Source organism: Ictalurus punctatus, chromosome 5 (genome assembly GCF_001660625.3).
Source record: "Ictalurus punctatus breed USDA103 chromosome 5, Coco_2.0, whole genome shotgun sequence".
NCBI lineage: Eukaryota > Metazoa > Chordata > Actinopteri > Siluriformes > Ictaluridae > Ictalurus > Ictalurus punctatus.
In genome coordinates, this window is record NC_030420.2 from 10,711,348 (window position 1) to 10,727,552 (window position 16,205).

General features: G+C 37.4%; 1 protein-coding gene across 1 annotated transcript in view; it reads right to left on the minus strand.

The window, feature by feature from the left end:
* Positions 1-16,205, minus strand: part of LOC108264953 (ERC protein 2) — a 291,196-nt gene that overhangs the window by 215,265 nt on the left and 59,726 nt on the right. Inside the window, exon 6 of the mRNA XM_053680567.1 lies at positions 10,901-11,068. Within this exon, the coding sequence (XP_053536542.1) occupies positions 10,901-11,068 (168 nt within the window). The remainder of the gene's footprint in view (positions 1-10,900; positions 11,069-16,205) is intronic.

Below are 16,205 nucleotides of genomic sequence, written 5' to 3' on the forward strand. Positions count from 1 at the left end.
GTACACGGTGATGGGACATGCTTCAAATTGGTATGAGCCTCTCTGCACTTTGTTATTTTTCCTGCCCAGTCCCAAAAGCTTCCCCCCTCACATCCTGCTCCTAATCTTCGTCTGCTCCTGACATTTTTACGGCTTGACATTTTCTGTCTTCAAACAATGACAGGTAACAAGAGGATTAATCAAAGGTTAGATTTTTGCACTGTAAATTTTAATTACACAAGCCTGAATCCTGTACCTAGATGGATCATATGGCTATAGTGGGAAGCAGAAAAGCTGTCTATTTATTTAAGACAAACAGAAATTCCTTTCACACATGCAGAAATTAACATCTAATAAACGCATGAACAAACATCTTGTGTATAGGGATCAAGTCCAAGGACTGAAACCCGTAGGTCCTAAGAAAATATATAGACAGCAGTGGCTGTCTCTATGGCCCTGAAATTTATATCTAACAGATGATGGTGTTGTTGCTATGGGAGTCTCAAAGTTATTGTTTCAGATCCAGATTGTTTTAAAGAGAGACTTATGTAATTAGATGTTAAATGTATACAGGTATAGAGTTATCACATAAAAAATTTATGCAAATCTCCCCATTATCTTTATCTGCACATGCAATAAAGCCCAGAAGGCAATTATTTGTATATTAACTCAAGGTCAAGAAGGTTAAGAAAAAAACATCTGTCTTGGTTAAGATATACAACAGTAAAATAGTGGAACTGACAAAAGTGAATGCAGCTTCCTCTTCCAACTGCTAAAAACAGCACAGAGGTAACTATCCATCTAAAATAATCACTTCTACCCCTCCCCAATACAGGTTCTGAGAAACACAGACAAACATACACCTCTCACACAGAGAGGAACATTTAGATCTTTGGTGACCTCTCACTCCAGGCCAAGGGTCAACCACACTTTTCAGGCAGAGGCTGATGTGTCCATTATGCTGTCAACTCATAGGCTGGATGAATGGGAGCAAATAGAGCTAATTAGAGTGAGATTTTTTTCCTTTTCCTTTTTTAACTACCTTCAGAACCTTCTGTCACACCCAGATGGACACAAAATGTGTTTGTTGTTACTGTTTGTATGTTTTTTGTTTTTGTTTTGGCTAAATTCCTCTGGTCATTAATGAACTAAATCAGCCAAGGTGCAAAGGTGTTTTCCTTTAGGTAACTGATGAAAAGAGGAAAAGTGAAGATTTTAACCTCATCCCTCTCTTGGCTTTCCCTCTTTTCTTCTCGTCTTTGGGAAAGCAAAGAGACCACTCCTGCCGGGGTCTCTGGATGTGCCTCATATAGAACAGATGAGGACAGATGAATGAAACGCTGAGAACTTGACTTTGTGGTTTTTGGTAAGAATGCAAGTATGCTTTTGAATTATAGCAAACTTTTTCAATTTGGATACAGATGCGTTCAACTTTAATCTAATAATTAAATGTATGTGAGCATTTTCACACATATAAATGGCTAAGCTCATATACAACAGATCTGGTGAGGCAGTCCATATATACCACATGTGAGAGAGAGAGAGAGAGAGAGAGAGAGAGAGAGAGAGAGAGAGAGAGAGAGAGAGAGAGAGAGAGAGAGAGAGATTGTGTATGTGCTGGCTTAATGTAACCTGGGGAAATTGCTAACACATGTCAACAGCATAAGTGATGCACAGTGGACCCCCTTCATTTACTGAAGCCCCTTGGGCAAAGAAAAATAAAGAGGAGATGGCGAGAAGGGGGAGGAAAGGAAAAGGGTGCAAGAGACAAAGACTGGATGCTAGCAGGAGAGGGGAGGGGACGTCATATCAATAAATGTCAGTTAGATTCAGTCATGAATTTTGTGGTTATTTGATTAGTTGATTAGAAAGTAGCAAACTCTGAAATTGTTACATTTCATTTCAGGCATTGATAAGCCTGGCGGCTAATATAAATAAAAGACTTTTGCAAAATTGCAAAATGGATGCATTCCAATACACAATGCAAACATTTTCTAAAATGGTTTAATTAAAAGAAAAGATTTGTCATCAGTATACTAATACTAATATGTCAGAAAATCTGCTTTGTTGTACCGATGAAGCACTTAATGGTAAGGTGAGCTATACAATTGACTCGTTCAACTGCAGTGCAACACCACAGTCTGGTGGATTTGTGTATGTGCGTATAAGAGTAGATGAATAAGCAAAATGGGTCAGTGATGTGAATGGTTGTGTGTAAACCATTAAATAACTCATCAATGCTTCTCTCTACCCTCAGTTACTGTTCTTTATTGCTTTTCCACATGGATACTCCACTGCTTCCAAAACACAGAGGCTCTTTTCTTTGGACGGGGTGTGTGTTTTGCACTGGGCCGCGTTGCTCCCACTGCTCACTGCTCCATCTGACCTGTTTGAGAGCAAGCCATGGAACTGCAGAACACAGAACCAGCAACCATTCTGAGGGGAATCCAGGACAGAACCTGAGAGCAACACTGCCTTCTAACAGTCTTTATCAAAAACATCAAGAGTGTGTGTATTTCCAAGAGGTCTCTGTGTTTTTTTTGATGCTGTAATTTTTATAAGGGTCAGTGTAAATGGGACTTCATCCAAGCAAAGCACAGATGTCATTGACCATTTTTGTATATGATAGGCCCTACATGCAGTTTTCAAGTGCATACACTGTGACAATTATTTGTGACAAAATAACTTTGCAATTGCAGTGGAATTATGGGTTCATAAGTGGAATTAGGGACATAAAGAAAATAAGTGAAACAAATATTCTTTTTAAATAATTAATTTTTAAGTGAAACAATTATGCTTTTTAAATCATTTTTAAATAATAAATACATTAAATTAAATGTATTTAATAATGAAATAATTATACAACATATTTCTATATACCAAACAAATTACTATAAATAGTAAAAAAAATAATAATAATAAATATTTGCCACAACCCTTCTTTGCCTTGGAAAACTCTTGTACAGACACTACTGCAGAGGACATAGGTAAGGGTGCCTTTCTACAACATTTCATTTCTTGATATTTCTTTATATTAAATTTACTAATGTCATAATATAATAATGGTGTTAAACAAATATTATATTATATTATATTATATTATATTATATTATATTATATTATATTGGCGGATTAATGTTCAAGCAGGACTTAATAAAAGGATGCAGCTGAGAATATATATCAAGAGTCTTCTCAGTCTATAAGACTGTACGCTGCTCTTAAAGAGTACAGATAATTGTAGGACTGAAATCTATATTGCTTTATGCTGCTTACCGCCTCCAAGACCACAGCCAAACCGATTTGACCATTTGAAAACCCTTCAGAAAATCTGTAAGAACTTCTTCTGAACACTGTGCAGACTTCCTAACAGCAAGGTGGGTTATAATATTCTTGTTTCGTTCAGAAACACACCAACTGCATACACATGCTGAAATATGTTTGCTAGCTAAAACATGCACATATACAGTGTTTTATAATACCCGTTTCAAAGAAATAACAATACATGTCACAAGTGATCTCACTTTTGATTATAGCCTGTTTTATAGCCAATGCATTCAAGTTACAGTGTCCTTTTACATATGAATGAAAAAATGGGGACTGTACACACCCTGTGTTACCAAATCTTTTCAAGGGAAATTAGCTAAAGCATGCTCAAGAAGTGGCTAGATGATGCCACAGATTAATTTGCATATTAATTTAATTATCATTATCATTTGCATATCAAAAGATGTTACATTAAGTACATGTTATGAGGAAAATATAGAATAGAATAGACATTTCTTCCATATTCTTTACATATATTATTATTACACAGTGTGCTTTCAATAATACATTCCTTATAGAACAATTTAGAGCACTAACATTGAAAAACTAGATATAATGATATCATGAACGGTCCCCTCTTAAAGTATTGGAACAGCAAAGCCAATTTTTTTCACTATACATTGAAGACATTTAGGTTTGAGATCAAAAGGTTAATATGAGATGACAGACCAGAATTTCAGCTTCATGTTGATTTCCTACATTTGTACTGCAGCTTCATTCAGTTGTTGTTTGTTTTTGGGGGTTTTCCCATCAGCCTCCTCTTCAGGAGGTGAAATGCATGCTCAACTTGGTTAAGGCCTGGGGATTGACTTGGCCGGTCTAAAACCTTCCACTTTTTCACCCTGATAAAGTCCTTTGTTGTGTTGGCAGTGCTTTTTGGGTCATTGTCTTGCTGCATGATGAAGTTCCTCCAAATTAGATTGAATGCATTTTCCTGTAAATTGGAAGACAGCTTGTTCTGTAGACTTCTGAATTCATTGTGCTGCAACCATCATGAGTTACATCATCAATAAATATTAGTGATCCCCTCCCAGAAGCAGCCATGCAAGCCCAAGCCATGACACTACCACCACCATGCCTGACTGATGAGCGTCTATGTTTTGGATCATGAGCAGATCCAATCTTTCTCCAGACTTTGGCCTTTCCATCACTTTGGTAAAGATTAAGCTTGGTTCCAGAACATTTGTGGCTCATCTCTGATTTTCTTTGTGAATTTCAATGTGGCTTTCTGATTCTTACTGCTCATGAGTGGTTTGCACCTTGTTCTTGTTTCTGCTTCTATAAGTCTTCTTCGAATGGTGGATTGTGATACCTTCACAACTTTTCTTTGGAAGTTGTTGGTGATGTCACTAACTGTTGTTTATGGATTTTCGCAACAGCTCTCACAATGTTTCTGTCATCAAGTGCTGTTGTTTTCCTTGGCCAACCTGTGTCATGTCTGGTTGTTAGTACAAAAGTGGTTTCTTTTTCAGGACATTACAAATTGTTGTATTGGCTATGTCCAATGCTTGTGCAATGGCTCTGATCAATTTTCCCTCTTTTCTCAGCTTCAAAATGGCTTGCTTTTCTCCCACAGACAGCTCTCTGGTCTTCATTTTGGTTTATCAAAGGAGCCTGGACCAGATCGACCCAACTTACAAATTTAGCAACAGTCAAGTGATCATGGACGAGCTTACACCCAAGGGTTTCTCCGGCACTTATGGCAAACGGAGTTGGCTAGCTGGATGCAATGTAAGTCATGCATTTTATTGTTTTCCTTGTTTGCTGTTTCAAAGTCCTGGCACCGAAATGTTGTGATAACAATGGGGGTACGAGACTTAAAACATCTGTTTGAAAAATACAAACACATGAACGTAATCGCAACCATCTTGACAATGCTATGAGACTGCCGTTTTTTGAGAAGCTTAGCATTGCTGAACAGCTAGATGAAGGCTACAAGATTGGCATTAGAAGGCAAGGGCAAAATTTATTTTCAAATTTATGCTACAGGCCATTGTTTAGGCAACATTACAGTGGTTTTTTTTTTTTTTTTTGAGTGATTACCTTGATTACTTTACTACTGATAATAAACCCACATTAAACTCAAATTCACGGTACCTTACTGCATGCTGTAACAGTTGCATTTTAGCTAATCAGTGGTGATACACTATTATATCAGTGTATCGGGGCAGTGGTGGCTTGACAGTTAAGGCTCTGGGTTACTGATTGGAAGGTCGGGGGTTCAAGCCTCAGCACTACCAAGTTGCCATTTTTGGGCCCTTGAGCAAGGCCTTTAAGCCTCTCTGCTCCAGGGGTGCTGTATCATGGCTGATCCTGCACTCTAACCCCAGCTTCCTGATATGCTGGGGTATGTGAAGAAAGGCATTTCACTTTGCTGTAATGTATATGTGATCAATAAAGACTCATTACCATTATCACCTGTTAAATGGCTATTTAACAATTACATTCAGTCCCACATTACTAGCAGTGTTATTTTCAGTTTGTTTGGGCCCTCCCCAAATTTGTAGCACCAACCGACACTGATCAAACCCAAATGTCGTCTATGTATAGCAAAAACAATAGAATTTATACCAATACTTTAAGAGGGGACTGTACATGATCAGCTTATACAGCTCTACATCTGACCTAAATCTTCAACTTTGCAGTACCTTTGTAAAGCTACAAAACTCATAAACAAACATGAAAATTACACATTATATGGCAAGTTATATGACTTAAGCATTTTTTTCAACCAGCAAGATCCAGCCACATATTTTGCTCATAACAATAAAATTTCTTCAGCTGTTGCAAAATGTGGTCTATACTAGGCCCGGTTTTAAGCAAAACAAAGTAATATTTAACCAACTTGTCATTGTGCTTTAATAAGCACAGAAAATTGCACAATTGCCCTGAGTCAAGCTTTCTTTTTAGCAGCATCCAAGCCAGACACTGAGAGACAGTGCCACTAATAGCCAATTAAGGTCTTATTTTTTGACAGTGAAAAAACTTTGCGTGTGTGTATATGAATGTGTGAGTGAGTGCACAAGTAGTCATCTGGAACAAAATAGCCTGTCTAGAACAATGGCCAGAATTATAGTCTCCAAAAACAGTATTTAGTGGTTAAATTCTGGAATGTAAATGATTGTGCAAGTAACTGGATACTTATTTGAAATTGGTTACCCCAACATTTCTAATTCATATAGTTCTGTATTAAATATTTAAGTTCCCTTCACTTTTGGTTCTCTTCAGCAAACATCCTTGCAATATATCTTTGATGAGCATAATAAGATTAGACAGGACACAGAACTCTGCTGCAGTTACCCACAGGTTTCTTTTAGAGTGTTCCAATAAAAACTCTCTCACAGTGCAATGGCTACATTTCCCCATATGCTCACAGGGCATCAGTGAATCTTGTTAGCGAAAAAATGTGTTTTATCTCTCTGTAATTTTATTTATTTATTTTATAAAATTCAACAAAAAAAATGCTGTATGCAGAAACAGATAATTGTGAACCATATGGCACATTTTTAATGAGGTGTAACCCCTACTGGTCAATCAGTCAGCATATTTTCACCATTAAAAATTAAGGGAAATACCTACTTGGACATATTAGATGAGGATTTGGTTTCACAGTGCACATCACCTGGAGTTAAATTACAGCTGATATCTTAGTACAAAAAACTATGACTAGCATATGAACAAATAATATTGCAATTTTTTCATATTGTAAATTTTAAATAAAATCCATGGCATTTCCAAGTGACTCTTTGTCACATGCATGATTGTCAGTGATTCAGGAGAATAGGATTATCTGAGATTGCTAGTATGTTACAGCACACTGCTGCCAGAGCAAGTACTAATAAAACTTTTCCACCAGACAGCAAAATACAAATACTAATCCACATAACGAACTGCCCATACCATGGTTGCAGTGGTGTAGACTGAACTGGTGTCATATCACAGCAAACCAGTTACCACATTTCCCATCCTGCACTGCGGCCTACAAACATGGCTGCCATGGACCTCAATTCCCTGAACACACATTCATTCTAATCACGCACACCTGCATCCAATATCACACACATCACAACACAGTTTAAAAGGACTTTCGAGGCATTCACTCTTCGCAAGGTATTGAGTGTATTCACTGTGCCAAGCCTTTGTTCGTGGTTCATTTCATGGTTTCTGTTCTTGCATACTTGTTTAGTTTCTTCTTAGTTTCTCGTTTTGTGTGTTTTGCATTGCCTAGTTTATGTCCGTTTGCCGATCGCCCAACAAATTGCCTGTTTTTGATCACACTATTGTTCACACTATTGTTTCACGATTTGGATTTGTCTACCTGCCTCTCTCTAATTAAACGCTTATCTGCATTTGCATCCGTCCTATCCTCCCTTACGTCCCGGTACGTGACAACTGGATTAACCAATCAGGATAATTTTTCTAATTTCTGTTTGAAAAGTCTTAGCCAACTAGCTACACTTGAGTTTAGAGATATCAAGGAGACAGCTAATCAGTACGTTTATATGGACAACAATAATCCGATATTAATCTGATTAAGACAATACTCTGATTAAGAAACAACCATGTAAATAGGGATTATTGATTAAATTAATCAGACTAAAGTCTTTCTTGAAGTAAACACATTGAATTAAGACATGTGGTGTATTTTACTCTCATTATCGATGTGCATTACAGACATGTAAACACCTTTATCATACTATTAACGTTGTATGGGAATTTTCACCGCATTTTGCAACAGGACACGTACACATGGCAGTGCTCAACCGTTTGACGCCAAACAAGCGTCCGATAATACTTACCTGTATTATTGTAGGCAAAATACATGTATTTCAGCTACTATATAGTAGGTAAGTATTTGGTTTCGGCCCATGCAGCCCATGGCTTCAAGCAGTCATCTATTTGCACATATTGCATGACAAATAATTAACTGCACTTGAAGCTTTCATAAAAGGTTAAATTAAACACCCAAAACTGTATATGGTACTATAACGAAGACGAACTGTATGTTGATACATGAAATTTTGGAGGGAATGTCGGATGGCGTGACATGGGGACGTAATGATGTGTGCCATTAATCGATCTATGTTCTATAACATGTAAAACGAGAACATGAAAGGAATATTCTAAAAGCAAATATGTGTAAGTGTTTTAGTCGGGCCACAAGTGGTAAAGAAGAAGAAGAAGAATGCCTACAAGCACAAAGGAAAAACTACAGAAGATGGCGACAAGTTTAGTTCCGCACTGACTCGTTGAGAGGAAAGGTGGTAAGAGTCGAATATGGAAATACTTCACATTCGAAGCGGATGACAACAAACATATAATTGATGCTTTGAAGCCGGTGTGCAACCGATGCTATCGTTCAAATCAAAGAAAGCGAGGAAACACCCTGAATTTGGCAAAACACCTGAAAGACGGGCCCTATATTATGTTTGTTTGAGGCAGCTGGCATTGTGGTTGAGAAACCAGCTAACGTTATGCTCCATGTAATGTTTGCGATAGCCAGTTATTTGTTAACGACATTAATGTTATAAACTACCTCCTAATGGGCCACCATGCATCGCCATTCAGCTTGTGTCCTGTCAGCAAAATGTAGCCTAATGTCACAAATAATTCTTGAAATATTAATGGTTTTAATAAATCTTTTTGGCCTGCCACCATATCAGTGAATTTAAACTAATGCTTGCATTCAGAGTATAAGGGGTGTGGGTGGGTGTGTGTGTGTGTGTGTGTGTGTGTGTGTGTGTGTGTGTGTGTGTGTGTGTGTGTGTGTGTGTGTGTGTTTAGGAGTGCACCTTAGCACTTGTAGCCTCCACTGTTTTATTAGTGATTGTCAGACAGTGTTTGATAACTAAAATATCCCCCTCTCTCTCTCTCTCTCTCTCTCTCTCTCTCTTTGCCAGTATCAGCCAGAGGAGCATGTCCTCCAGGAGAGTTTTTACTTTTATTTTTTTCATTTTATTTTTATACCACACCGTGGTATCGACTTTGGTATCGTATATCATGTATTTTTGGTGGTATCGGTACTGACTACTAGATTTTTGGTATCGTGACATCCCTAGTGCAAAGAATGTAAAAAGTTCTTGGTTTTGTTACAGTGCTGTTCCCTGCAGTACTGTCTGATGCAAAAGGACTATTATTTGCTGAGTAGAATTGTTATAACTTCTTTCAAAGAATTACTGTTCCCAAATAGGCCAACGAAAAACACACAAGCAAGCCATTCCAAAAAGGCTGGTTAAAATCACATAGGCATGTCTGCCTGAAACTAGCTAAGGAAGATTAACAGATTTGTTGGCTGCTCTACTAATATCAATTGCTGCTGCTGTTGAAAAGCTGTAACACGTTCTCTGAGAACTCTATAGAGCAAGGTGTTGTTTGGCTGTCATATGGCCAAGCAAACTATTTCACTGTCTAACCACATCAATATCAGTTCAACCTCTATTACACTAACACAACATCTATCACACACTAACATACTGACAAGTCCAGTAAATGCAGCTCTCTCAATCATATGCAAAGTCACACTGAGCAACACTGTATGCTTCATTAAGAGCCAAAACTTGGGTGAGAACCAGTACCAGTGTACTTGGTGAAATTTAATATCCATACTCTCTGACAATTAGACATACACTATATGGCCATATTTGGGCCTTCCAACTGTTGCCACAATGATGTTCAAAAAGCACATATGGGTGTGATGGTCAAGTGTCCACAAACTTTTGTTCATATAGTGTATAAAATTTATACTTATGCTTATTAAATAAAGCTTAATATAAACAGCGAATTCAGCAGAAAAAAAAGTTTGTTTTTTTAAATACTGATTTTGGGTCTGTTAAAATATTTAAGAGGAAAATTTGTCCTGTCATACTTGTTCTTCGGGTGGTCACACATGTTGAAAGGAAACAAATATATTCATTCAGTTACTAACATTTTATTCTCTACATAACTATTAACTTGAATGTATCAATTGTTTTAACACACATTATACTGAAGATTAGGTGATTATCTAAACCTGACACAGTGAGTCATAATCTTGGTGAATACACTTGATGCAGTTAGCTAGCCAATACAACAACCACAACAACAACAACAACAACAACAACAACAATAAACTGAAAAGAGTATGCAGTATTTCAGACTAAGCTAACAATCTGCTTGGCCATGATTGAGTAAAAACAAATCCTTTAATGTTAAATGTTAATTTGGTTCAACCTAATTTACCTTTATACGGTTGAGGAAAATCACACATTTAGTACATAATCTAGTGTTAGTCTGACAATAACACAATTATGTTGACATCAATGCAAAATGTTACCTAATTTTTAAGTAGATCTAATGAATTATTTTTAAAAGTTAAGGTTGAAACTCCCTCACGCTCTCACCTTCCTATATTAATTTTTTTTAATGAAAAAATAAGAATTTGAGGCAAGACATCATAAAACATTAGAAACATATAATGTAATAAAATTTACTTTAAAGAACATATTTGTCTAGATTCATCTGTATTTATCCTTTACTTGATGCAATAATATGGATTCCTTTTTTTTACTTAAGTATTTTGGGGGAAAATGAGCACTCACACATTCACACACTCACTAACCTCTGTCTGCATGATATTTGCTCTTTGCTCCTTTGCTGTAAGGGACTCCTTCAGGACCTCAATGTGCTGCTTACAGTCTGAATTCTGATTGCTCAATGTATCCAGTTGAGTCTGCAGGGCCAATATCTCTGACTCTTTTTTTGATAAGTCCTGCTTCAGCTGATCAATCTGAGAAAAAGATTTTCAAAAGAGGGAAAGTAATGAAGTAGGGGGGCTTAAAGATCCATGCAAAACAATGTACAAGTAATTTATGACAAATTACAATATTGCAATGCTAGGAAAATAAATAAAAGCTAGTATTAAATAGTACAGAGTCAGTGCTAAAATGAAATTTAGTGTATTACAATTAGATTTCCTATAAAAACCCAAGAACACATAATGCACAAAGAAGCCACTAAAACACATAGCCATTGTTATAGTCAAACATTTGGCTAATATCCATCATTCAAATGTGTTGAAAACAACATACAAAGGCACAATAAACTCAAATCTAGTTTTCCTATTTCCACACTTTCTTTGCTCCATTCTGTTAGGTCAACAAGCTTGCCCAATTGCCAACTCCCTCTACTGCCAAAATATTATTTAACTTAATTTTGGTGTAAATTGATGGTAATGTCACTGGAACACCAGTGATGCACACACTGGCATACAAGTCATGTTTATTCATCTAGAAGGAATAAGGAAGAAATATGGTGGTACTGAAAGCAAAGGTTTACATACTTTTGCCACTCACAGATATGTAATACTGGATCATTTCTCCTCAATAAATAAATGACCAAGTATAATATTTTTGTCTCATTTATTTAAGTGGTTTCTCTTTGTCTACTTTTAGGACTTTTGAAAAAATCTGATGATGTTTTTGGTCATATTTATGCAGACACATAGAAAATTCTAATTCACAAACTTTCAAGAATCACTGTAAAAACTTGCTATGAATGTGGAAAAGGACACAATGGGGGAAATAAGTATTGAATGCGTCAACATTTTTTTCAGTATATATATTTCCAATGAGGCTATTCACATGACATTTTCACCAGAATTTGGTATTAACTCAAGAAATCCAAACATATAAAGAAATCCAAACATTGAAGTCCATAAATGAACTTATGTGTAATAAAGAGAAATGACACAGGAAAAAAGTATTGAACACACTAAATGAAATTTATTTAATACTTAGTGAAGAAGCCTTTGTTTGTAATGATAGCTTCAGGATGCTTCCTGTACGAAGAAATTAATTGGCCCCAGTATTCAAGTGTGATTTTGGCCCATTCTTCTAAACATATTATCTTTAAACCTTGTTCAACTTGATTCAAGTCAGGTGATTGACTTGATTTTTTTTCAATGAAACCAATTGAGAGTTTCCTTTGCTGTATGCTTTGAATCATTGTCCTGCTGGAAGGTCCATCCACATCTCATCTTCAACATTCTGGTAGATGGCAGCAGATTTTTCTCAAGAATCTCCTGGTAAAGGGATCCATTCATCATTCCTTCAATTATATGAAGTCTGCCAGTTCCATGGGATGAAAAACAAAGGTGTGTATTATGACAGCCAAAAAGTTACATTTTGGGGCGCATGGTGGCTTAGAACGTGCTTAGTGGTTAACACGTTCACCTCACACCTCCAGGGTCCGGGGTTCGATTCCTGCCGGGGCCATGTGTGTGTGGAGTTTGCATGTTCTCCCTGGGCTGTGGGGGTTTCCTCTGGGTGCTCTGGTTTCCTCCCCCAGTCCAAAGACATGCATGGTAGGCTGATTGGTGTGTCTGTAGTGTATGAATGGGTGTGTGAGTGTGTATGTGATTGTGCCCTGCGATGGACTGGCACCCTGCCTTGTGCCTGATGCTTCCTAGGATAGGCTCCAGGTTCCCCCGCAACCCTGAAAAGGAGTAAGCGGTTGAAGATGGATGGAAAAAGTTTCATTTTGCTCTTGTCTGACCAGACTACACTCTCCCCATATTTCATAGGCTTGTACAAATGAATTGTAGCATACTTTAAATAAGCTTTGACATGCCTTTCCTTTAGTAATTGAGTCTTGTGGGGTGAGCGTGCATAGAGGCCATGGCAATAGTGTGCACTGCCTATTGTTTTCTCTGTGACAATGGTACCTGCTGCCTCCAAGTGTTTCTGGAGCTCTTTCTCAGTGGATTTTGGCTCTTGGGCTACTCTTCTGACTATTCTTTTCACTCCCCGGTCAGAAATCTTGCGAGGAGCTCCTGTGCATGGCCGGAGTGATGTTGCTTCCACTTGCAGAAAATGGCCCCAATAGTGCTTACTGGAAGATTTAGAAGTTTTGAAATACGTCTGTATCTGACTCCATATGTTTCGCAACAGTAAGGTTGTGAAGGTCTTGGGAGAGCTCGTTCCTTTTACCCCTCATGAGATGTTTCTTATGTGACACCTTGGTAATGAAAAGCCTTTTTATAGACCATCAATTTACTAACCTCCCTGATATTAATTTGCACAGATAGGCGGTATAATTACTTTCTAACTACTTAAGGATTTCAGCTGGTTCCTTGCCTTACCTTGCCTTGGAGAACTGCTTTTTCTTAGCATGTTCAATACTTCTTCCTGTGTCATTCCACTTGATTACACATAACTTTATTTATGGAATTTACCGTTGTGAATTCTTTATATTTGCAGATTTCTTGAGTTAATACTAATGTCTGGTGAAAATTTCATGTGAATAACATCATTGGAAAAATATTTACTGAAAAAAATGTTGAGGCGTTCAATACTTATTCCTCCCATTGTGTAGTAAAAAGCTAAGCGGGGGGGGGGGGGGGGGGGGGAGAGAGAGAGAGAGAGAGTACTTTCATTTGGTCTGAAATCTTCTGTTGCTGAGGGAGCAGGTACGTTTGGTTGTGCGAGCAAGTAGTCACTTGTTGAGTTGCCAGACAGACAGGTGACTTAAACCTATCCTAAAAACACAAAGAAGACAAACTCTAAATACATAACTTGGCAAGAGTTTACAATAAGGGTTGCACGATTATTAAAAATAACAGTAATAAAAGTAATATGTCTATTAGGGTTGCACGGTATACCGGTACTACGGAAGTATTGGGATACTAAATACTAAAAATACTACCGATGCCACTGTATTTTTTAAACAGTAGTGTGGTAGTTAACACTATTTTTGCTAAAACGACACATCCCATTGCTTCTGCAGAATACACAATGATTAGTGACACTTCCTTTAACCTAAATTCGTTACGTTAATCTTTACAGATTTCCACTTTCCTACCAAGAGAGCTAAACTTACACTAACCACTGTGTGTAAATAATAAAATTAGCTGTGTTTGCTAGTGAGCAAGCTAACGTTATGCTAACCGCTGTGTGTAATTACTAAAATCAGGATTTGTACAAGGTGCTTGAACGGCTTGAATTATAAAAAGTCAATAAATATAAAATCACTGCACACACCACTGCAGCCCCTCCCTCTACTCCCACTAATCACTCACTCATTTTGATAGAGACAGCTCCCGTCCACTTTAGACCCCTTTAGCGATTTTCTTTTTTCCCTCAAAAAAGCACCTAGTGACAAATTTAGCAACTTTTGGGCAAACCTTCGCTACTTCCAGTAGAAAAGAGTTGCCAGTATTGCTGAAATCACAGCACAGTCATTGTATTTAACTTGTGTGTATGGTGAGTTTGTCAGAGCAGAAGTTTGGAAATGGCTTGGATTTGACTGCTGGTTAACATGTAGTCTTAATGGGCATGTTTCAGTCACTATTTGATACTCATTCCGCTGTCTGAATACAGAAACAGAAAAATATGTAAACAAGAACAGCTTTATTGGGAATTCAGCAGTATTAGTATGTGAGTACTGAGAGTAGGCAGAATGTAAATAGGACACGATGACATACTGAATATACAAATTAGCACATGACATCCTATAGTGACGTTTATCGACTTTCTATTGAAAGTTGTTGGCAGCATTGCTCCTGTCACTCACCTTGACATTATGGTGAAGACGAAGCAATGCCTGGGAAATGGAAATGTAGTCCAGCATGGCTGGAAAAGGCACCATATACTGTATAAATTGGTTGTGGTTCATTTTTATTATTACTACTACTATTCTTCTTTTCTTCTTCTTCTTCTTATTCTTCTTATTATTATTGGAATTTAAAAAGAAGAAGAAACCAAACACAGAATTCTACAAAAATAGTACCATGCCTACGGTCAAACATGGTGGTAGAAGTGCGATGGTGTGGGGATGCTTTGCTGCTTCAGGGCTTGGGCAACTTGCAATAATTGTGGGAAACATGAATTTTGCTCTCTACCAGAAAGTCCTAAAGGAGAACGTGTGACATGTTATGTAATGTTAACAATGCTTTGGCAATATAAAGCCTTTTACCATGCCAACAAAGCTTGAATCTACTTTATCTTGAATCTTGAATGTCCAGCTTCAGTCCATAATTTGAAACTCAAGCACAACTGGATTATGCAGCAAGACAATGATCCAAAGAATAGGTCTTAGTCCTAGAAGTAAGTGAAGGGCTGATCTCCAGTTATGGAGTTATGTGTGTGGGTGCAGTTATTGCTTCTAAAGGAGGCACAACCAGATTTTAAGCTTCAGGGGGCAATTAGTTTTTCATATGGGTGATGGGTGTTGGGTAACTATTTTGCTTCAATAAAAAAAATAAACTCTATTGTGTGTTTACTCAGGTTGCCTTTGTTTCATGCTGTATTTCATTTGATCTAAAATCTATCTAAGATCTAAAACTATTTAGTATGAGAGATACACAAAAATAAAAATAAATCAGGATGGGGCAAATACTTTTTATCAGCTCTGTACATAAGCAGTGATTCAGTGTGACTTACTGGTTAACACGTTAGCTTAATGATCTGAAGCATCAAAATCCCAGCACCACCAAGTTCACACTGTTGGGACTTTGGCCAAGTCCCTAAACCCTCAACTGCTCAGTGTGTTTCATGTTTCAATTGTAACTCACTTTGGATTTAACATCAACTTAATGAGCAAACATAAAGTAATGTTCATTAATGTACTCTTATGTACCCCCCCCCACCCCCTCAAAATTCTGCAGCCTATGAGATAGACTTGCCACACACCAATTCTTCTATTTTGCTGAAACAAACTCTTTCCTCATGAAATGAGAGAGTTAGGAAAACACAAACAAGATGTTCTGCTCACATCTTCCACACAAGTTTTTCTTTCTCATGCCAAGAGTGTGCATTTCAGATTGAGGTCAGAAATCTGTTTGATAGCATGTAAAAAATTATGGCACTCCAAGTTGGTCCTCATCAAAAGACCATTGTGAACAGACACATAGAGGCCATAGAGAGATA